At 42.1% G+C, this 23,871-nt stretch overlaps 2 protein-coding genes and 1 long non-coding RNA gene across 3 annotated transcripts; 2 read left to right on the forward strand and 1 right to left on the reverse strand.

Annotated features, from left to right (window-relative positions):
• Positions 1–757: 757 nt before the first annotated feature.
• kpna4 (karyopherin alpha 4 (importin alpha 3)) lies at positions 758–16,796 on the forward strand. The gene is made up of 17 exons (XM_085130224.1): positions 758–987; positions 2,645–2,689; positions 2,865–2,954; positions 5,409–5,438; positions 5,629–5,681; positions 6,691–6,786; positions 7,004–7,089; positions 7,737–7,823; positions 7,906–8,075; positions 10,171–10,215; positions 10,354–10,485; positions 12,276–12,404; positions 12,976–13,080; positions 13,172–13,243; positions 13,448–13,610; positions 13,695–13,789; positions 14,388–16,796. Exons 1-17 carry the CDS (start codon positions 919–921, stop codon positions 14,481–14,483), a joined length of 1,563 nt encoding a protein of 520 aa, XP_084986350.1. The 5' UTR covers positions 758–918; the 3' UTR covers positions 14,484–16,796.
• On the reverse strand, positions 8,226–10,252 carry LOC146503340 (uncharacterized). Its single transcript, XR_014868604.1, has 2 exons — positions 9,701–10,252; positions 8,226–8,767 (listed from the first exon to the last, which is right to left on the reverse strand). It is a non-coding gene; the product is annotated as an uncharacterized LOC146503340 (long non-coding RNA).
• Positions 16,797–17,038: 242 nt separating the features above from the next.
• trim59 (tripartite motif containing 59) lies at positions 17,039–23,507 on the forward strand. Its single transcript, XM_085130232.1, has 5 exons — positions 17,039–17,218; positions 20,948–21,252; positions 21,358–21,579; positions 21,671–21,880; positions 22,036–23,507. The coding sequence occupies exons 2-5, from the start codon at positions 20,998–21,000 to the stop codon at positions 22,636–22,638; spliced, it is 1,290 nt and encodes a 429-aa protein (XP_084986358.1). The 5' UTR covers positions 17,039–17,218; positions 20,948–20,997; the 3' UTR covers positions 22,639–23,507.
• Positions 23,508–23,871: the final 364 nt, after the last annotated feature.

Genomic DNA, 23,871 nt, shown 5'->3' on the forward strand with positions numbered 1-23,871 from the left:
CATTTCCCAGAGTATTTTGTAATTTAAAAATTACGTCTTTGTAAATGTGTATCCATTCATTCATTCATCAACATTTCTTTAATACATATAGCAAAAAAAAGCTGATCTATTACTCAGTTACTTTGGCATAGTATAATTGGCCTTGAGGAGATCTTCAATAGTAGAAAAAGCTGTAAAAGTTATGAAAATTACGTTAAAAGTGAAAAATGTTTGCCCTCCTTCACAATTTTTAAAGCCCTCCAGTGGCTGGATTTGGACTCTTTATCGGACCTAAGTTTTACTATTCAATATACATTATTATTTAGTGTTTATTTTTAAATAGGGTATTTGTCAGTGACATATTTTAACATAATCGTCTTAGGACCTTTTTAAATGTTTATTTCATTTTATTTAATTTCGTTTGCGACAATAAAATTTGTTTTTATTTATTTATTTTAACAACTAAAAACACATCTTTTTAGAATTGCATTTTGTTAACTTTTGTCTGTTTTTGTTTTATACCTTGTGAAGCACTTTGTAATTTTTTTTTATCTAGAAATGTGCTATATAAATAATATTTTACTTACTTACTTACTATTAAAAAAAAATACTTACTTACTATTTTATCAGTTGGCGCTAACACGGTGTGCAGTTCGTGAATGTACCTCTGACGGTGCATACATATAAATATAAATTAGATATAATGATTAAGTAACTTGTAGTGAGCCCTGCACCAATGAGCGTGTCGGGGAATTCCCCACCCTTCCGCTACGCCAGATCGAGGCTGCCCTCCACCACCGGCATTCCCAGTATGCACCGCGGACTGAGCTGCGAAAAATAGTCCGCTAACGAAAGGCTGAGAAAAGGGAACCAGAAAAGGGGTAGCTCACAGCTAAATCCACGAGTTCATCTGTATTTAACGTAACCAGAAGCGATAACATGGCTGACAACGAGAAACTGGACAACCAACGGCTGAAGAATTTCAAGAATAAAGGCCGTGATTTGGAGGTAAAAGTTGTGCCGATCGGTGTCGAGGATCTCTCTTTTCCACAGCGTCCGCCGCTCTGTTTGCCTCCAGCTTCGCCGCTCCGCTTTCCTGTGACGTCGTTTCTAATTTCTACCGATGGGAACTTTGTACCCAGAGCCCCGGCCAGGGTCTTTACATAAAGCTCATTTTAAATATTTGGCCGGGGCCGGACGACTCCCTGTCGGGTCTCACTGGTTTCGTTAACCCATGGGCCGCTTTGGCTATAAAACGCGTCAGAAACGCTAGCCAGAGTTCATCTGCTAGCCCGCTGCTAGCCAGGCCCACGGGGTACATGCTAGTTCAACTGAAGACTATCACCCCACAGATAGGTTTAGCTCGGCGTGTTAGTCACCGTCTCGTCGAAAAGTTCATACACATGGCTTTCGAGCTGTTATTTAGAACTATATAATTTATTGCTAAGACAACATGGCGGCATCTTATCGTTATTTTGATACTGCAGTTAGCTAGCCTATGCTAGCTTGGTGATTGGGGTTTGATGGTGGAACTGCAGTTCCACCCATCCCCCGTCTTTATAATCAAAAACAATGGCGGAAACCAGTTAGCTTCTTTACTGGCCGGTCACCTGGGTGTTTTAATCAAAGCTTGGAGTTGATTTTCTGTTTGTTTGCATTATTGTATTTCGTTAATGCTAACGTTACACGTTCCGTGAAAACAGCGCGCATAGCTAAGATAACATGATTACATGAGCCGTAGATCAAAGCTACACGTTAGCTAACGTCGAATCGATAAGTTACCAGGGGAGTTAGAGTCGGGTCAGTGTTTCACTAATGTTACCCGGCTGATATTGTTTTCAGGCGGGCTTAGTTAAGATGTATAAGCAGGATATACTCATACATCCTGTTTGACAAGTCTGTGGCGCGGTAGGCCTCCGGACACGAGCTTCTCGCTTCACAACCTGCTGAAAACTTCAGTTACAAAAGCACGGTGCAGGTTTGTTATTGAAGAACACACGATTTCGCGAGCAGCAACCACAACTTATTTTCGTCAGTTATTTACTGTCTGCAATATGTCTCTTCCGCGTAGGACAGCTACTGACGTTAGATTCAAAAATCCTACATTAAAATGTCTCTTTATGAAGATTTATATTTTAAATAAAACCCGTCCAGCTCTTAGTCATTACTTTACTTTGAAGAAATATTTAAACTGCTCTCCCAAGTCTTGGCCATCAGAGGACAGAAAATAAACATTATAACCAATGTACTATTCAACAAAACGTTCCTCTTTTAGCTTTTCTCTATAAACAGTGAGTAAGACTACATTTCTTACAAATTATGCAGTCCAAGAATATTAATGCAGTAGTGCAGATTTGATCATAAAGCAGTACAACACAGCATCACAAATATTAATTACTTTTTGCAGAACTGCAGTGTCTTCATATGATGATGAAATGTTGGTTAAGTGTACCTCATCATGTTTGTTCCTTATAGGGAAGATCATTAATAAAATATTGTATTTGTCAAAGAATAGAAGAATTATCTGTGTTAGGGTATTAAAGCTAAGTAATATTAGGTCAGTCGCTCATTTGTAGTTTGTGTATGATTTGAATTGATTGAAGACAGTTTAGGCTAATTAAAGCTCTCCTTCTGTATAATCTTCCTGTGCCATCTTTCTTCACAGACTATGAGAAGACAGAGGACTGAAGTAGTGGTGGAACTCAGAAAGGTAATCACATTTGTATTTTTTTAAAATATATTTTCCACCAATTTCAAACACTAATAACTTTAAGGTACATTATGTTATGGTCTGCTTTTTTATCTGCAAATCTGTGTGACATAGTATTTCTAATTTATTTATGATGAAATTCTGTATGAGCTTATATGAAGTATTATTTCTACAGAACAAAAGAGATGAGCATCTTCTGAAGAGGAGAAATGTTCCCCATGAGGACATCTGTGAGGACTCTGATGTTGACGGAGATTTCAGATCGGTATGTTTTTTAGTCTCCCACTCAAGTCTCCTGTCATCAGGAAGTCAAGTAAACATCTTTTTAGTTTTTGTGCGTTTTTTTTGTTTGTTTGTTTTTTATAAAAGGTGGGGTGTTGTCCAAGCAGTGGGAATGAAAGTCTGGGAGGAAGGTTGTCGTGACTGTTTGTTCAAGGGGTTTTTGCACGTGCAGGTCATCACAGTGATGAAACACTCCAGAGGTTTAGAACCTGCTGACATCTTGTTCATGTGATGCTGCCTCATTGGCTCTCCGTGCTTTACGTCAGCTCGGTGTGGCATTAGTGTGAAAAAACATGCAGTTTGTCTAGCTGTCTGTTTGTTGATGGGTTCTTCCCGAAGGAAGATACTCACTCGGTAGAATACCTTATTTTCAGATATTTAGTTGGCTTTTTACTAAACACTAATGCCACATTTTTATTTTATTTTATTTTTATTGTGTTAACTGTGCAGTGAACACCTATTCTGTTTCCTAAAATGTATTCTAGGTAAGACAAGGCAACATAAATAATGTAGTTCTGTTTCAGCTGCTCCCAAATCATTTTTTCCCCAAGTGTCTCAGACCTGACATTATATGCTTTTTAATCTTCAGGTTAGGGGTTGGGGTCAATTTGAACAATGTGTAAATGCACGCACAGTCAAGTTAATCAGTGAAGTAAAATATCATGGTATTGCAGCCTATTAAATGACCTACATCCTTTTACTCCGTAACTGACCCATTTCAAATGGTACAGTGTTTTTGTTGGGTGATACACTAGCTGTTTGTATTTAGCTATAATGTTTTTAAGTTCAAAATACTCATCACTTTCTGGAGTGATGACAAGGAGGCAGAGAGGGCCTATCTGGACATTTAAAGAAATGTCATCAGCCCACTTCAGTCACTGTGGCTGTTTTAATAATGTTACTTCCACACAACAAAGGAGCTCTGAGACAAAGGTGACCAACAAAGCCACCTTCCTTAAATGTAAAGGGTCAGCTGATAACAAGAATATTGCTCTCTTAAATTTTTGCTGCTCTCATCAGTCGGCCTTGAGCGTGCTGGATGCCGTCTCATAATAGAAACAGAGTCGAGTCTTTTCTCACTGGACAGCCCTGAAATCCGATTAAACACAGAAGACATCGGGTATTTCAGGGTGTACTTTATTTTCAACGACATATTTTTCTTAACATATGTCACAAGGCGCTTTTGTGGATGTGCAAGAAGTTAGATCATCAGGTTTAAGATCTCACCCTGGGTCAACACACCTGAATCACATGATTAGTTCATTACCAGGCCTCTGGAGAACTTCAAGATATGTTGAGAAGGTAATTTATCCATTTAAATCAGCTGTGATGGATCGAGGACACATCTAAAACCTGCAGGGACACCAGCCCATGTGGACTGGGATTGGGGACTCCGCCTTACAGCTTGAGAAGCTTGAAACTATCTGCAATTGTCTCAGTAACCATCTTGTAGTATATGCAGTGTTGGCTCACGCCTCATTTTCTGTGCTAACGGTGTCACACAAAATGGATCCACGATGTCTCTGAATTTGGTGGCATCGCCGGGTTAAAATGGCCACTCAGCAGTTCAAAATTGCAATCACCCTGACTACCTCATAGTGTTGAGAAAGCTAACTCGGAGTGAGCTGCTTAGCAGTAGATCAACAGTGACATGCTGCTCTGACTCACTGCAAAACATTACACTGGCCTTTGTGAAAGTCTGCTTTAACTACTTTTTAAGGTTTATTTAATTGTTTCCTTAAGGATGCTTTTTGTTAGCTTCTGCAAAATAAGTAGTTTGGACCTTACGACTGAATCCTCTCTTTCCCTCAGCTGTTCCTTTCACTATTCTTGTCTCAAGTATTTTTAATATCTCTAGGTTGGAGTTGCCTCTTTAATCATCTGCCCAGACGTGGAATGTAAACACAACATCATAAATCTGCTTCACTCAGAGATGTTAGGTTTTTTTTTCTGGTTTCCAATCGTGCTGCATAAATTAATCAGAGGTATCTTCCAATAAGTTCAGTCACTCAGGGCCTACGTTTGACTCTGAACTTCATGTAGGGGGCACTGGGTGAGGGTGCCATTTGACATTTTGTCACGGTGAATGACGGCCTGCACGTCCAGCTCGCTGACTGTTCCACCGTAACACCAGACTGGTTCAAGCGAGACTCCTGACGGCATTTCTCAATCCCCCAGCCTCCTCTCGCTGTGTCAGCTGGTGCTTTAGACTCTTTCCTGTCTAACAGTTTTCACATATAAAAACAAGAAGCTAACAGATGTCTGCTCGCTGTCCTTCTGATAACTCACTACATGCCTTTAATAGTGCTGTTTGTTTTTTTTACACATTGGGTTTAAAATGTGTTTTTTTTGTCTGTTACACATCCTGTATGTTGTTTGTACTTTTGGGTTTACGTGTTTAGCAGAGTCCTAATCTTTCTGAAATCTTCTTCTTCAGCAAAACACCTCTCTTGAAGCAATAGTACAAGTAAGTGCTATATTTCCTTTCCTGTTATTTGAATGATTAATTACAAATAACAAATGTCCTTTAAAGTCTGCTTGATGTCTTATAATATACTCCCTCTAACTAAAAATATTTTGGAAAACACATTGTTGCTATAAAATAAATATGTTGATTGTTGTACCGTGCGTGATTCATTTGTATTTTCTTTTTCTAGAATGCTACCAGTGATAACCAGGGCGTCCAGCTGAGCGCTGTTCAGGCCGCCAGGTAAAAACACACACTTGGCCTGCCTCAGGACGGACCCCGATAACTATTCTTTGTCTTTTACATCATGTTGCAAATAGAAACCACTGCACATCAACATCTAGGGGGAAAAAATGCTGTCCCCTACTACTGTTCGTGCAGTTTTCACAATAAGTGAACTTTACCGACTGACAGAGCCGTGCATCACAGCTCTGTCTCAGCGGTCTTTCTGGTTGAAATTGCCGGTTCTTTGTAAAATACAACTTCAGTGTTTTTTGATTTCTGGGGCGAAGTGTTTGTTTGTTTGTTGTTGTTTTTTTTTTTGGGGGGGGGGTTCTTCCAGCTTTGCTTGACAGATGCGATTCAAGAATAAGCCAGCTCTGTCTAATTAATGGACATGTAAATGGCTCTGCAGCTCAGTCATGCAGCATAAGGTAGCTGAAACAAATTCACGTGCTGGGAATCTTTTTCTTTTTTGTTTGCTCGATGTTAGATGTGCAGGGAAATGCATCGATTTTGTTTTCAGTTTTGTTTTTGACTTTCAGCTAATATGAAAACGAGATGATAAGATATCGAGATAAAATTGTTACGGTGCCACATTCTGTTTCACAATACCGCTTTTCGGTTTCGCTACAAATCCACAGCACCACGTGCTGTTACCGACGTGAGGGCTGTGAAGCGTTTAATTCAGCTTGCATTAACAGTTTTCTTAAAATATCAAAGAAATTATTACGGCACCTCCCCCCCCCCCCCCCCCCCTTTTTTTTTCTCTCTTTAAAACAACAACAACAACCCAGATGCATGATAAGAGTACATGTGTTAGATATCAAACTAATGTTGATTATCAGGGTGATAATCGGGGCGACGCCTCCTTGGAGTCACTGATATTGTGATTGACTTGCATTCTCAAGATACTTGAAATTCTTGAGCTGTTTCTCTCCGTGCTCAGTCGCTTCAGCTTGGTGTTTGTGTGTTTTTTGGGTGGTTGTGTGAGAGAGAGTAATTGTCTTTTGTTTTCTCTTTGTTTTTGTAGAAAATTGTTGTCCAGTGACCGTAATCCTCCCATAGATGACCTGATTAAGTCTGGGATCCTTCCTATCCTGGTGCATTGCCTGGACAGAGATGACAAGTAAGCCAGCTGTAGCTCTTGTTTGCCTGCATGTAGCGTTGAGTTTGTGTTTTAGCGCACCCTACATCCAAACAACGTCACAAATATGCAAAATACACTTTAGTTTTCACTTTCCAGGAATGGTGGAACATAATCGGCTCATTAGTCCTCTTACTGTTAAACACACTGACACAATCATGCTCACTCCTATAATTGCCTCTTCTGCACCTTTCCACAGCCCCTCTCTCCAGTTTGAGGCAGCCTGGGCTCTAACCAACATAGCCTCGGGGACCTCAGAGCAGACTCAAGCTGTGGTCCAGTCTAGTAAGTTTCACTTCTCTTTCTTAGCTTTATCTTGCTTTACTCTGTAATGTATCTTTCTTAATCTAAAGTTAGCCTGGGAGATAATAAGGTGGTAAAATTAGCTTTTGAGAAATCAAGATTTTTATTGCAGTTAAACACTTTTGACGAGGTGAAGACCTGTGCAAATTTCTGTAGTATAAAATACTAGTATAAATACTAGCGACCTCAGTAATTTGGAAAACACAGATTGTAATGGGTAATTCTGCATTTGTAAAGATTTACTTTGTCATATTGGTTTAATTCTACTTGTAAAAGAGGTCAATGGGATATTGTTTTCCTTAGGCCTGAGATCGGTTGGAGGTGCCCTAACAACCATTAGTTGCTAGGAAAAATGTGTAGCCCCTGACTGGTTTCATGGCCTGTGTGACCCGGGCCTTATCAAAGCCGCCTCCTTAACCATGTTCTTTGTTTCTTGGTGTCATGACCTGTTTGTGGTTGATCACATTAAACGGCAGTGCCTATCATTGGTGCATTATGCAGTCTCAACAGCAACATTTAGTCATCTTAATCAGGTTTAAAAGTGCTTTCTTAGTTAAGATCTTACAAATTTCTTTGTTTAGTCAGTGATTTCTGTTTATTTTTTTTATAATCTGTTTTCCTTTGTGTAGACGCTGTGCCGCTCTTCTTGAGGCTGCTTCACTCTCCTCACCAGAATGTGTGTGAACAGGCCGTCTGGGCTCTGGGAAACATCATAGGTGAGCTGCAATGAACAGAATGAACAGGACTGCGTTAGAAATTAATCCTCATTCGGTCCTAAAATCTGTGTGTTCTTTCCAGGTGATGGCCCTCAGTGCAGAGATTATGTGATCAGCTTGGGTGTGGTGAAGCCCTTGCTCTCCTTCATCAGTCCCTCCATCCCCATAACCTTCCTCCGCAATGTCACTTGGGTCATGGTCAACCTTTGCCGTCACAAGGATCCTCCACCACCCATGGAGACAATCCAGGAGGTATGTGGAGAGAGTGCATGTGCTTAGAGGTGTAGGAATGCACTGTCATCATTTGGTTTTGCGTTTTTATTCCCTCATTTATACCAAGAGCAAAAAAACGTTTGAATTTTAACATTGAGATGGTGCAAAATAAACTGGAACCATCGGCCGCTTCATTTATGGACGTCTTAACTTATTTGTGTTTCTATTTGCTGGCTGTACCTTTACCAGTGGCCTCAGCAGAAGTATGTAGAAAAGCAACCTCACCTATGTCCTTGATGTGACCACAGTGAATGCTTTGCTTGTGGGTTTAAAAACACCTTCAATAGTTTGAAGTCTTGTTGAAGAAAAACATGATGACCCTTTAGTAAGTTATGGGTCATAAACTGGAGACAAAAAGGGGGCGATAAATAGCAGGCAGCTCGAGACTTCAATAACATACAGGTGATGTCACAGTGGTTATGTCCATCCTTTATATACAGTTTGCAGCATGTGCAGTTACAAGTCCTGAAAAATGGGTTGAAAATATTAATGTGTAAGGGAAGCCAGTATTTGTATAGACCAGGGGTGGGGGGGGACTCCAGGCCTCAAGGGCTGGTGTCCTGCAGGTTTTAGATATCACGCTGGGTCAACACACCTGAATCAAATGATTAGTTCATTACCAGGCCTCTGGAGAACCTCAAGACATGTTAAGGGGGTAATTGTGTGGATGCCTTAAAGGACATCCACACTATTGAGTTCCTGTTTCTCTAATTTTTTTTGCAATATTTTTTGCCCATTTCTGCCATCTCATCAGTGGCGTCACTGATTTTCCTTGCCGGGCTGAGCTGTGTTTTAGCTCAGTGAGATGAGCATCCGTTCTCAGACTGGGAGGCCTGGGTTCAAATCCCGCTTATGGCAACATTTCTTTCAGTTAACAGTTAAACTTTTTTAAATCTTTTCAGCAGAAATTCTGCTCATTCACCTCTTTTCAGCAAAATTTTCAGCCTTTTCACCTCTTATCAGCACAAATCTCAGCTGTTTTCAGAAAAAACTCTTGAGCAGAAATTCTGCTGATTAATCTCTTTTCAGCGCAACTTTCTGCTTCTTTACCTCTTTTCAGCAGAAATTCTACTGATTCACCTCTTTTCTGCAAAGTTTTCAGCTTATCATGGGCGATCGTGGCTCAAGAGTTGGGAGTTCGCCTTGTAATCGGAAGGTTGCCGGTTCGAGCCCCGGCTTGGACAGTCTCGATCGTTGTGTCCTTGGGCAGGACACTTCACCCGTTGCCTACTGGTGGTGGTCAGAGGGCCCGGTGGCGCCAGTGTCCGGCAGCCTCGCCTCTGTCAGTGCACCCCAGGGTAGCTGTGGCTACAATGTAGCTTACATCACCAGTGTGTGAATGGGTGGATGACAGGTTGTGTAAAGTGCTTTGGGGTCCTTAGGGACTAGAAAAGCGCTATACAAATACAGGCCATTTACCATTTATCAGCACAATTCTCAGCAGCTCCTGCTCATTTCAGCAGAATTGTCAGTCTCTTCACCGCCATGCAACTTTTTGCAACTTTTTCAGCTTTTTTCAGCTTTTTTCAGCAGACATCTTCAGCGTTAAGGCATCCACACAGCATTTACGCAGGAAATGCAAATTTTTCTAGTTTAGCCATTACAATCAGCTGTGTTGGATCAAGGACACATCTAAAACTTGCAGGCCCTTAAGCCCTGGAGTTCCCCACCCCTGGTATAGACATTTGAAATGTGGTTGAAACTGTCTGATCCATCTAAATGTATCAGGGAGTATCAAGTTGGACGTTGGGACAGTATGTCAGCAACTGGATTGTGGCAGAAACTATAAAACTGATTTTAAGTTTTATCTGTGAGACTTCATGTCCTGTTCAAGTGTTAGATGCAAGGCACACAGTGCAGAATTCAGTGAACCTGTGGTTAGGTGAGGCCAGTCAAAGGACAGCAGCTTTGTTTTAGTTATGTGTTTTAATCAGGTGATTCAGAGAAGAGTTGTCAGAAGTTATAGCGGTTAATTACGTCAACACTGCAGCTATGATCAAACTTGAATCATGCCAGGAACTTGTGTTTTCACTCTCATTTTATCCACCTCATAACAGTTTGTTTTCTTTCTCAGATACTGCCAGCTCTCTGCGTTCTGATCCACCACACTGACGTCAGTGTAAGTACCCAGAACTGTCCTATGTAACCACGATGCACACTGGCTTCCCAGTTCCAGCTAAATTATCCCTGTTGAATGAAGTTTAAACGGAAAGCAAAATGTATTCATTTGAATCTTTTCTTTCTTTGCTACCTCCAGATCTTGGTAGACACAGTGTGGGCTCTGTCCTACCTGACAGATGCTGGGAACGAGCAGATCCAAATGGTTATTGACTCCGGCATTGTCCCACATCTGGTACCTCTGCTCAGTCACCAGGAGGTTAAAGTTCAGGTATGGAAAAAGGGCATGAGGGCCTTTTTTTATGTCTAATTAAACCTAAATTGGGTATTGTTTTAAAAACCCCATTGATGCAGAAGAATTAACCAACATCATGTGAAGATTAGCGCTGCATTCAACCAAAATTATCTTTGTTGACTAAAATTTTACCTACTCTTCAAGTTACTAAACAGTTGCACAGAGAAGTAATCTTTCACATCACGTTTACATTAAATAAATCAGACTCAGTTGTCTGTGTTGCCTCTAAAGCTCCTTTCGAGTGCTCCCTTATTCACTCGAGTTTTACATCGGATGCTTTTCCTGACACAACCACAACACCAAGTGTTGTTATAACTTATGAACAAAGGTTAAAAAACAGGATTTGTGATACATTAAATCACTCTTACCGAGTTATCAAATCAAATCAATTTATTTATATAGCACTTTTCACAGGATAAAAACCACAAAGTGCTTCACAGTAATATAAAACAGAAATACATAAAATACATTAATAATAAAACACAGCACAAATCTAATTAAAAGCCAATCTAAATAAATGAGTCTTAAGCTGCTTTTTAAAAGAATAAATACAATCAAGGAAACGTAATGATGGAGGGAGAGCGTTCCACAACCTGGGGTCCACCGCTCTAAAAGATCTATCTCCTCTGGTCTTAAAACGAGTTCGTGGGACTACCAACAGCCTTTGATTAGAAGATCTCAGGCTGCGAGAGGGAGCGTTTGGTTCTAAAAGATCAGAAATGTAAGCAGGGGCATCACAATTCAAAGCTTTAAAAGTCAGTACCAAGATTTTAAAATGAATTCTAAAATGTGGAAGCCAGTGTAATGAACGTAACACTGGTGTCATGTGCTCTCTTTTTCGTGTCTTAGTTAAAAGCCTTGCAGCAGCATTCTGGACTAACTGGAGACGCTCAAGATTCCTTTTGCTCAAACAAAGAAAAAGGCTGTTACAATAATCTAAGCGAGAAGAAATAAAAGCATGAATAACTCAGACTTAGACAGCAAAGTTCGCAGTTTGGAGATGTTTCTTAGCTGAAAAAGGTAGAGTTATCTAAAATGATGACAGATTGGGATCCAACCAGTACTCATCCATCTGAAAATAGACCTGCATTAACTGGTAATCCTAGAACAGACTTTGGACTTCATGTCCAGAACAAACTGTTACTCTTGTTGTTGTGATTTCTCGTTTACATGAGAGAGGAGGCTTTGAGTCCTGCTTGGTCTGTGTGTCGCTGAGACATTGAAACAGCGATGCTGACCAAACGCACTAAAAGATGTCAGTTCTGAGCATTAAATAAGAAGTTAGCAGAAACTAACCCACATAGGTTAGCATGCTGCGTTAAAGCTATATGCTTCGTTGCTTGTCAACAACTCAAAACATCTTTGACATGTTATCAGTTACTCTGAAACAGCATAAACAGCCTGCACTTTCAAAAGTATTTGGCAGTATCTGTGTTCGGGTTGGTTTCAAAACTCATAGCTTTTTATAGACCACCAATGGCAGCTTGGGTTGCATAGGATTATATCGACCAATATAGACGATCCAGCCGGAGTACCTAAAATGTAAAAATCATAAAATACTACTTCTGTTATCTCAACAGTGGAAACATTAATAATTGTACTAAGTGAAGCAAAAATGTGGTGATAATTCTTCTTTTTAACTGCTCTTACTGTTTAACTCCAGTGGGATTTGTCTTAGTTTCTTTGTGCTCCAAGCATATTGAGTATTACGAAAGAAGTCTTCTTTTTATGTGTCATCATCAAACATGCTTCCTCTCCACATGCAGACCGCTGCCCTGAGGGCTGTTGGGAACATTGTGACCGGCACAGACGAACAGACCCAGGTGGTGCTCAACTGTGACGCCCTCAGCCATTTCCCTGCGCTCCTCACCCACCCAAAGGAGAAAATCAACAAGGTAACATTCTCCGACTGTTTGTAAGAAACACACAAACTTTGTCAGTCATCTGGAAGTGATGAAAACAGAGACGTTGTGCAAGTGAGTGCTGCGCGAAAGGAAATAGATGGGGCAGATAGCCGAGAGCAGGAATTTAAAAGGTGCAGAACCACAAAGACGAAGAACCGAAGAGGACGCCAACAACTTTATACCTTCAATTAGTAGCATGGATTAGGGGTTTGATAAGGGGTAGTAGTGTGTCTGTGTGTGTGTACGGGTGTGATACATGGGTTGGTGGAGAAAGGGTGCTGAAGACCAAGCGTCTCTGCTGATATCGGAGTGCATCTGAGACCAGTCACGTAAAAAAAGAGGCCTCCTTTTTGTGACTGGTCGATGATTATAGCCTCAAAGTCACCCTCTCCCCGCCCACTGCACTCTGTCTCAGCCGGGGGTCAAAACTCTGTTTCGACCCCTGGGTTCTGATCCAGCTCCCACTTGCTTTGAAGCATACACTGAATCTCTGTGACACAGCACATCATTCTCATGAGAGAAAATCATCACTAACTCTTGTGTTTATGCTTTTGTCCTGTAGGAGGCAGTGTGGTTCCTGTCCAACATCACAGCAGGTAACCAGCAACAGGTGCAGGCCGTCATTGACGCCAAGCTGGTTCCCATGATCATTCACCTGCTCGATAAGGTTTGTATCCATCTAAAGTCGATCCTGTCTAATTACTTTCAGCGAGATTCTGGGTGATGGATGGGTTGCTTACATTGAATGTATGTTTTAGGGTGACTTTGGCACTCAGAAAGAAGCCGCCTGGGCCATCAGTAACCTGACAATAAGCGGGAGGAAAGATCAGGTAAGCCTCTCCCAAACACATGAAAAGTGTACAAGAAATGGGAAGTCGTTGGTATTGAAGTTCTGTAAACATAGAACTGAAATGACGTCATAATATTTGCTGCTTTAAGAATAAGTTTAAGCTTAATCATTTTCATTGATGAGTAAAATGCTTCCTTTTTTAACGCGGTGAGTTATTGATAGTGCATCTCTGTGTCGTCTTCAGGTGGCACACCTGATCGAGAAGCAGGTGATCCCTCCATTCTGCAACCTGCTCACAGTGAAGGACGCTCAGGTTGTGCAGGTTGTTCTCGATGGCCTCAGCAATATCCTAAAAATGGCCGACGATGAGGCAGAAACTATTGCTAACCTCATTGAAGAATGCGGAGGTCAGTGTCACTTTTACCATCACAATTGTTGGTCTTAACTTGTTAACATCAGGTGTTAATGTGTAATTACGTTTTGTTTCACAGGTCTGGAAAAGGTGGAGCAACTGCAGAATCATGAAAATGAAGATATCTACAAATTGGCATACGAAATTATTGATCAGTTCTTCTCATCTGATGATGTAAGTTACTTAGGATATCTGCAGTTTTTTATTATTGTTTAGGCTTTCAAGTGATTTTAAAAAAGTCTTCACACTGATCAAATGAACCAAAGTTTGGAAGATGAACAGGTTAGCATATGGGGCTCCAGTTTGGCCCTTTTCACTGTATTTTGAGCCACAAATCATAGTCTAAGTCTGAAAATGGATCCTGCCCAGTGTGGCTGTCCAAACTGCTAATTTGATTCGGGTCAGCGGTCTGAATCACTGTCAGCTTTAGGTCGTTACCATGGTGCTGTCATACCACAAAGCAAGGTGGTTAATCCAAGGAGAAGTGCCAAAGTGATTGTTTGTATTGACAGTTCTTCTATTTAGGATGTAGATGAACTTTATTATCCCTGAGGAGCAAGTTGGCAAGACAGCCCACTTCCAGAAACCCAGAACCACATACCAGAATTCACAAAGTTAACTTCAATAAGTAGAGCTACGTAGACCCACTTTCTTTAGAAAGCTGCTGATGGTCCCTGGCTCAGGAACAGCGGCTGGCTATCGTCTCGACCCTAACGCCTCGTCTGCTGACTGTCCGCGCGGTGTTAATGCTCCTTTTATGTCTGTCTTTCAGATCGATGAAGACACCAACCTGGTCCCGGAGGCCATCCAGGGCGGAACTTACGGCTTCAACTCAGCCAACGTGCCAGCCGAGGGATTCCAGTTCTAGACGGCATCTGGGGTATTCTGGAGTTTTGTTCACGATGCAGCACTCTGTTCAACATATAAAAAATTAGGAGAGAAAGGGCGAGAGAGAGCGAGTGTGAGAAATTTGATCCATTGTGCTTGGCTCGTGGGATCCATGGCTGCATCTTATCTGAAAGAAAAATATGTGGATTTCATTTGGCATTCCAGGGGAACCAGCCCAAATGAAGTTTGAGATGGCGAGTGGGTGCGAGTGAGAATGAGTGGCTACATGTTGCAAAAAAAAGCAAAACATCTACATCGAATGTGTTGAGAGACATGCCGACATAACTTCTGTGTTATTGGAGCTGTCGTCCTCGGAAAACTACTTCAAATGACAAGAAAAACGAAAATAAGAAAAACTCCATGTCTGCCCAGGGAGAACCAAGGACATTAAAAAAAAAAAAAGAAAATCAAGTGATCTTGAAATATTACAATACAGCAAAATGCAGAAATGATTATAACTATGATTATGAACTGAGATGAACAACGAATCATCACAATTCTCCGGTCCTCCGACTAGAGAGGGCGCCAGCCTCAATGTGCCCCTCCCCCAATCGGCCACGCTATCAGACATGTGTGTGAATGGACCCATTGTGTACGAATGTCTGGACTCAGCGCTGAGGAGCCAGGTTCATCTCCTCCAACGAGACGCCCCCCCACGCGGGTGCAGTCCTCTCCCCCTGGTGGGCGGGGCCAGGAGTCCGGCTGCGCGTGTTCGCATGTTGCGAGAGAGTGGACGGATGAGTCGTGTGTGCTTGGCTGCGTGCGTGAACTGGGAGTGTGCGAGACTGGGTGAGAACGCATGCAGAGATGAGGAAAAATGAAAAAACAACCAACAACAACAACAAAAAAAGATACAAAACATCTGAAGAGAAAAGAAAATTGCAACAATGAGGTTTGCAAAGGTTTCAGGAAGAAATTCTGCCTTTGAGAGGCTGATCTGCGAAATCCCTGAAAGAAGGAACTGTGGATATGAGAAAACCATCGTCGTCACCAGGATTTTGTTTTTGATTTATTAAGTTAGTATTAATTGACACTGGACAATGTTATTGGCAGGTGTGGAGCAGCAGTGCATTGTATTAAGATGCATTTGGTGGCTTTTGGGCTTTTTTTTTTTTTTTTTCTTTTTGCCTCCAGTGTATTTTCTTTTTCTTTCTTTTTTCCTTTTTTTTATGACTTTGTTTTCCAGCTTTTAGTTTCATATCGCTTCTGTAAAGGTGATTGATGACCATCGTACTCCATCCTCACACCACATCCCTAACCTACACACCAGATATGGGCTTGATGCTGTGAAATTGTTGACACCTTCACTTTATAATCAACCAAATGACCCGTTCCTCCTTGTAACTCCTTTATTTCCCCCCACTCCCACCCCTTTTCCCTTCAATTAACAGCAAAATCACTGCTTTGCAGTACTGTTGCCATAGCTTTGATTGTCACCAAGGGAGAAGAGGACAATGGCCATTTCACGTGGGATTGTGAATCATAACCTTTGCATGTACTAAACTATAGCACAGTTATTTTTTTAGGGTATTTTAGTTTCCTTAGGCTGTGGATACAGTGTAATTTTCATTTTAAGTAAAACTGTGCTTAAATGTTACATGTTTCTCCTTCCCCTTTTCCCTCACTAGTGTCTGATTTGCTAAATAATCTATATGGTTTTTGCACATGTACTGCAAAGTGAGGCCTGACGTCTTTCTGAAGGTGTGCTGGTGGGTTTTTATAGGTTTTGACCTGCCAGCAAAATCTCAATATGCACCACTCACTCAACCACAATCTGTTGTCTTTCAAGAGTAATCCAAGGATGCTTTTTAGTAAGAAAATGAGTTTATTTCAGGTGGTTTAACCTCCCCCACTTTGTTTTCCCTCAAGGTCAGAGGGTGTCCCACACATCAGACTGGAGTATGTGGGTTTTTCTGAATAATATATAAACCCATGAACAAGTTTGCTGTAACTTTAGTACCTGAGTCCTTTAGCCCCAATACTCCCCTTTCCTCTTTCTGCCAGCTAGGTGTACAAGCTTACCCCTTTCATTTTTTTTGTGTTAACTTCAAACACTGTAGTAATGATTACACATTGTGCTCATAAATAAGCCTTCTGTTTGAACATAGGGGTATTTTTTTTGCAGCATTCCTTGTTAGCAAACGTGGTTTCAAATTTAAAATTATGACTTGGAAAGAAAAAATAAATAAATGAATGAGGTGGCTTCCCCCCTAAAGCAAACTCATTTTTCGGGGGAGATAGGATACAGGATAGGTTGTCTTCGAGAAAATAAATAGTGAAACCCAAATCGAGAGACTGCGTGTGTGTGTGATCTGTTGTGTGTCCCTGATAATGTCTTCGCTTCTCCTAACGGTTACAATTTTTCAAATTAGGGGAAAATCGAGTCCTGATTGGCCAGAGAGGAACCTTATGCTCGTGCGTGGTACGGAAATAGCGGCGCCTCTGGGTGCTATCGGAAAAATGGATGACCATGAAAAGGGGTTTTAAAAAAATGCATAATTGCGAAAAAAAATAGCTTATAATTATTATTATTTATTTATTTTTACTCGCACTCTTTACTATACGAGCATGCGCTCTAGAAGTCTAGCGCCTTTTCCCGTTTTCTTTCTTTCATCGCTAACAGGATTTAAGGGAGTGCACGTGAACGCAGCACGCGTAGGAGCTGACAGGAAGTGAAAGCTCTGTTGTTGGACAGACGCTTTCTCCCAGCTGACGGTGAGTTTGGTCTTGATTTTGTTTTGTTTCTTTTAAACAGGTGATTTCTACACGAAAAGTGGTGCTTAAGTTGTTAAAGTTTGTGGGGGTTTTCTGTTTTACGCCAAAACTAGAATCAGCAGATGAGGAAAATTAGTTGCTATTAAATTAGTGACCGCAACTGCTGTGCGGCTAGCACAGTTAAGTTAAAAACATTCGGGTAAAGAGCACATTTTAATAATGTACACTGTTTTTAACGTGTTACTACTTTTTCCACACACATTAAGAATGTAATATATGACACATGAGTGAAAAGTGAACTGTAGCAGTCTCTGCCGCTACTTTACACCTCGGTGTAGATGGTTTTAAAGTAATGCTTTTGGATGTACACTTCCATATGTGGAGGAGACCACGTTTGGCTTGATGTCGATTCTCCGCGGGCAGCTGGACATCGGTCACCTGTTTGAATCTGGGCGCCAAACTGGCCCCAGTCAGACTCCGTGTATGGATCAGGTTTTGTAGGGGACAGATGAACAGCGTGTCCTCACAACAAACTCGGTCTCTCTGTGTGTGTTGGACTGGGTGGGTGCTGGCAGAGGGCCTCCTATTGTCGCTGCGGTCCTGGCTGTAACAGGAGGAGAGAGCACACGAACAGTACAATATAACCGATCCGGTAATAAGAGCTGAGCCCTTTTTTTGGCTGTTCTCTTGTTTTTCAGTGAATGATCAGCTCTTTCTCACATTGGTTAGATTTGAACGTGTTTATATGATAAGTAATTATACACCCAGATTACTTTATCAGGTAATTTGAGGCACTCTAACACATAATGTTCAACTTTTTTTTTTAAATGTCAATAAATTATTTAGCACTAAGACTGTAGTTAGGACTGTTTTACTAACCTGTGTCATCTCCAGTGACACTGCAGCAGTGTGGCAAACCCTTCTCAGTGATCTGAAAATACATTCTGAGCTAGATCCTCAGGTAAAGGTTTTGGCTGGTTGCTTTAGACCCACCAATAAAGGAACTGTCCCTAACCAGAGTGTTTTCATAGGTATTCTTATGAAATGCTAGCAGGGAAGACTGTTAGTATCAGTGCTGAGCTATCAGGCGAGGTAATAATGCCTTTTTAATATGATAGCCTAACTTGAGGATCAATATGGGCGCTAAGAGAAGAACTGTGGGACTGTACGAGGGGGTCAGGAGTGGCATAGAAGGATGTGAGGTGTGTGGTAGGAGTGGCAGATGGCTTCAAAGTGGAGGTGGGATTATGTCCAGGATCTGCTCTGAGCCCCTTCTTGTTTGCAGTGGTGATGGTCAGGCTGACAGATCTCTGTGAATTGTGATGTTTACAGACAACATTGTGATCTGTAGTGGGAGCAGGTAAGACATCCTCGGTGGAGGTGTTCTCTGGAAAGAAGAAGAACGCAAGACATAACATTGTATGAATGAGAGCTAGACAGGTGTAACAGTGAAGGTGGATGAGTTTACATTAGGGCTGCCACAAACGATTATTTTGATAGTCGACTAGTCACCAATTATTTTTGAGATTAGTCAACTAATCAGATCATGCATCCATTGAACATAAAACTACATCTTATTGCAGCAGCATGCATCTGCTCTTATATAACTATCATTAGCTTACAGCTTTAAGTGTTTAAGGTATGTGCTAACTAAAAATAAAGACAAGATGATAGTTTATTAAATTTAAATGAAATTTGCAGATTGTTTCGGTGGAGCTTAATAAACGCAGCCGTCTGCTCCTTGCTATCTAAAATGTAACAGGACACCGGAGTATATTCTTGAGCATCTCACACTTCTGATAATCAGTTGTCTGCTTGACATTTAATCAGCTGTGTAAAAACTATAACTTTAATCTCAGCCAAACCGATTTACTCAGGAACAAATAAAATACTGAAAAAAGCCAAACAATAACATTTTTAAATGATCTAAGTGACTTGTATATCATGTTTAACCTGAGTAGCGAAAGGCGGGCTTGAAAACGATTTGCCGGGAGTCCGGTGTTCTCACGGGCTCGAGTGAGCCTTGCCCCCGGCTCGCTATCAAGCTAGTGGGTAACAGACGTCTCCGAAAACATCGGAGCGCTTTTGAAAATATGTGGTGTCCTGATAAACTGAGCAGATATTTGAGGTTTACACAGCTACATTCTCGCCTGAAAATATGTTAAACGTTTATTTTGTGACCCAGAAAGAATAATAATAGTAATATTAAAACTAACTAGCTGCCGCCATTGTTGGAAACTGAGCATGGCCGCGATGGGCCGCGCTATGAATTCTGGGACACAGTTTCTTGTTCTTCGGGGTTTAACGGCAGCTGGCATCCTTGTACATGCAGTGCTGCCATCTTCTGTTTCAGTCCGGTATTACACTCTTAAATCCTACTACTTATTCCTGCGTCCTTTGTGATCTTACAAAGCTTCAAACGACACGTCGACTATTAAATTAGTCGTCGACGATTTTGATAGTCGACGTAATCGTGACTAGTCGACTAATCGTGGCAGCCCTAGTTTACATACCTGGAGTCAACCATCTAAAGTAACGGACAGTGTACAAAAGAGGTGGAGATGAGTGTTTGGTTGATTTTATGATATCATAGCAATGAGAATGAAAGGAAAAGTTTATGAGATGGTAGTGAGACCTGCTGTGATGGTTTGGAGACAGTGGCAGTGATTAAAAAGACAGCATTTGGAGGTGGCAGAGCTGAATATCCTCAGATTTTCATTAGGAGGCACAGGATTAGAGATGAGCATATTTTGTCACACTTGCATTTTTCAGATCATCAAACACATTGTTATATTTGTCTAATATTAAAAAGTTAAATGCAAAATGCAGTTTTTAAATAATGATTTCATTGATTAAGGGAGGAAAAGTTATCCAAACCTGCCTGGTCCTGTGTGAAAACCTAATTGCCCCTCTTGTTAAATCATGATTAACTGTGATTAACTACATAGTTTGGAAAGCTATATTCAGTTTCACTAAACACACTCAGGCCTGATTACTGGCAGACTTGTTGAATCAAGAAATCCCTTAAATTGAACATGAACGACGAAGTGAAGCAGACTAAAAGATCTCAAAAAGCAACACATGCCAAGATCTAAAGAAACACCTGGGATACAAAGTCACTGACATATACCAGTCTAGAGTCAAAGGTTACAAAGCCATTTCTAGGGCTTTGGGACTCCAGCAAACCACAACGAGAGCCATTATCCACAAACCTGGAACGGCGGTGAAGCTTCCCAGGAGTGACTGGCCTACCAAAATTACTCCGAGACCACATCAACGACTCATCCAAGAGGTCATAAAAGAACCCAGAACAATATTAACAACATCTGTTCATGACCTCGAGCTGAAGTGCACTTGGGTTCTGCAGCAGGACAATGATCCAAAACACACCAGTAATTTCACCTCTGAATGGCTAAAGAAAGGCAAAAATAAGGACTTTGAAGTGGCCTACTCAAAGTCCTGAGCTGAATCCGATTTTCAAACCCTCCAATGTTGCTGAATTACAACAATTCTGCAAAGAAAAGTGGGCAGACATTCCTCCACACCTGACACCAGTTCTTGCTGGTAAAGGAGGACCAACCAGTTATTTGGTTTTTCACACCAGCCCTGTAGGTTAATAACTCGATCCTCACAGTAGCTTTCAGTTTAAGTCTAAATTAAGCCTCATATTCACTAACACTTCATTTATTTCTCTAAACATGTGCAACAACTGTTTTTATATCCTGCCAGATTTCCTCTCCCCAAACCCTCACCCCTCCACCTGAGCGCCAGTCTCCATCATGGACAAGCTAGAGGAGGACCTGACGTGCTCCGTGTGCTACTCTCTGTTCTCCGACCCACGAGTCCTGCCCTGTTCACACACTTTCTGCAAGACCTGCCTGGACAACCTCCTCCAGGTGTCGACTAACTACTCCATCTGGCGTCCGCTCCGCCTGCCGCTAAAATGCCCCAACTGTCGCAGCGTGGTGGAGCTGCCCCCCGCGGGTGTAGATGCTCTGCCCACCAACGTGTCTCTGCGGGCTATTGTCGAGAAAGTAGGAAAGAGTGACTGAGATGAAGTGTAACGTGCAGTCAGAGCTTTTCTCTCTCAGTTTGTCTTCATTGATCTCACATCTGTTCTGCCCGTGTGCCGTCCTCAGTATCAGATGGACAGTGAGCCGCGACCACCTTCCTGTCCGGAGCACCACAGGCAGCCTCTGAACATGTACTGTATCCAGGACCGGCAGCTAATCTGCGGGCTGTGCCTGACGGTGGGGCAGCACCACGGCCATCCCGTAGACGACCTGCAGGCAGCTTTTATCCGAGAAAAACGGACGCCGTCACAGCTTCTGAAAAGGCTCTCCGAGGAGAGATGGGCACAGGTGGAGATGACTCTCAATTTTGCAACACTCAAAAGTTCCCCAGTTATTAAAGTTTAGTTTACATGTAAATGAATCTTCTCTCCTCTGCCAGGTGTGTGAGCTGGGGGAACAGCTGGAGCAGGAGAAGGCCTGCTGTGAGGGTGTGGTGAGGCAGGACCGACAGGAAGTCAACCAGTTTTTTCAAACGCTGGAGGTGGTGCTGGCCAGGAAGAGGCAAGCCTGCCTGGATGCTCTAGATAAAGCTGGAGCTGAGGTGTCGCGGGCGTATGACCCTCTCATCCACCAAGCAAAGGAGCTACAGGTGTGTGCATACACCAGAACTATAAAACCAGTTGTGTGCTCATCAGACAGAATTATTTAATCTAAAATAAATCTGGAAAGCAGAAGCAGAAAAGGTTTATTTTTAGTCAGTTTTTTTTCATGCACCTGAGCCAATAACAGTCCTGTTTCCTGCAGGAAGAACAGCTGGATCTGGTGTCCTTGGGTTCGTCAGTAGAGGATGAAGACTCGCCCCTGGTCTTCTTGGAGAAGGTGCATTTGTTCAGAGAGCGGGTGGAGGAGTTCATTAAAACCCCTCTGCCCTCTGCGATGACCCTGTCCGTCACTCCGCGGGCAGCAGAGTACCTCCAGCAGCACTGGCCTGTCGTGACCATCGGGAGCTTGGAGGAGGCACCTGTCCCTAAGGTGCGCTGCTGTGCCAGATGTGGCGGCGTTGGGAGTGAAGCTGGAGGGGGTCGCTCCAGCAGAGGGGTTCAGGACGTGTGGGGTGAGCTACAACCTACTACGTCGGCGGTGCTGCTGGGGCTGCTGCTGCTGTTGGCGGTGCTGTGGGTGAACCCGGTCGGAGGGGCGTCACTCGGCTTCTCCCTCATGTCTCGGTTTAGCCACTTGGTCCACAGCCTGAGCAGCGAACTCATCACCTGCGTGTGGGACACAGTGGGGAGGGCATATACCGCGGCGGGGGTGGCTGTAGATAGATGGAGCTCACAGCTCTCTGCGGTGGGTGTTAGGGTGTTTGAGCACCTGGCTGCCTTATTTAAAACTCTGACGTCTCGATAAGAACGGCCAAGCAGGTTCAGAAAACCTTTAAATGTGTTTAGATATTTTTTAAAGTCTCACTTCCCTGTTAGTGTAGAGACGGAAAGAATCCACCCTAAAACAGTTTGTAAACAGCTGCTACTCGCGAGTTTACGTTCCTGTTTTGTTTAACAAAACGAAAGCCACAATGGTGAATGAGATTTTGCTGACGTCTGCACAGCGAGGGTTTGGGACAGTGACCTTTTTCATGAACAGGAAAACTTGAGGTCATTCTAAACAATAACAAAAAGTCAACCAATAGATGCAAAGATTCATTAGAAATGCCTTAACCACAAGTATACCTTTAGTCACACTCAAAAGGTTACATGTATGTTTTCTCTAATGTGATTGTTTGTTCTGCACAAACATTTCAAAGCTTCCTGTAACCTGTAGGTGCACTTTGTGTAGCTTTATATCCTTTTTCTTCTATTATTGTGTTATTGATTTTGCTCTTCTTTGGACGCATGTTACTCTAATGTTCAGAACATCAAACACTAATCCATCTTGAACCGTTCGGTCGTCCTGTCCAGTCTTGCTATGGGACATTTCAGTAGCTTTCCTGCCGTTTCTATACTTGGGGCACGAGCGCAGCCGGCTACACGTAGAAGCCCTCACACGGAGCGATTTACGGTGACTGGAGCAGTATGTGAAATTTAGAGCCTGGTGAGTGGAAGCAGACACACGTTGGACCTGAGTTAAAGCCACCACAGATCATGTTGCAGTGATGCCGAGCGCCTCCCTGACTGTGCCTGTAGCCATCATGCCTTCAGCTCGCCTCACTTAATAGCTTTACAGTAATTCCACCAGGACCAATACATCGTTCCCAGGACAGAGCTTACCTTAAAAAAACAGAGCCCCTAAAATGCTGCCCTGATTTACAGTCAACTTTTAAAAGTTGTTACTTTATTTTACTCAGTTCAGCTCTTTACTGAGTATCCAGCAGATATCTGTGCAGTGATGCAGACTCTGCACAGGCATGATACAAACCAGGATTTTATATGCTGCTGAAATCAGACTGAACTAACGTAGTCACACCTGTTGTAGTGTTTGTACTTTTATAAACTTCAGCTCATGTATTGAAAATAAATTTATAAATAAATTTAAATACTTGTCGTGTTCAGTTTTTCCAAAGGTGAGATGAAACATTTTGTGCTGCAATGAGAACGATTATTAAGTGAGCCAGTAGTGTCAAATATATCTGCAGTTTAAGTTGTA

This window comes from Neolamprologus multifasciatus, chromosome 14 (assembly GCF_963576455.1).
Source record: "Neolamprologus multifasciatus chromosome 14, fNeoMul1.2, whole genome shotgun sequence".
In the NCBI taxonomy this organism is placed as follows: domain Eukaryota; kingdom Metazoa; phylum Chordata; class Actinopteri; order Cichliformes; family Cichlidae; genus Neolamprologus; species Neolamprologus multifasciatus.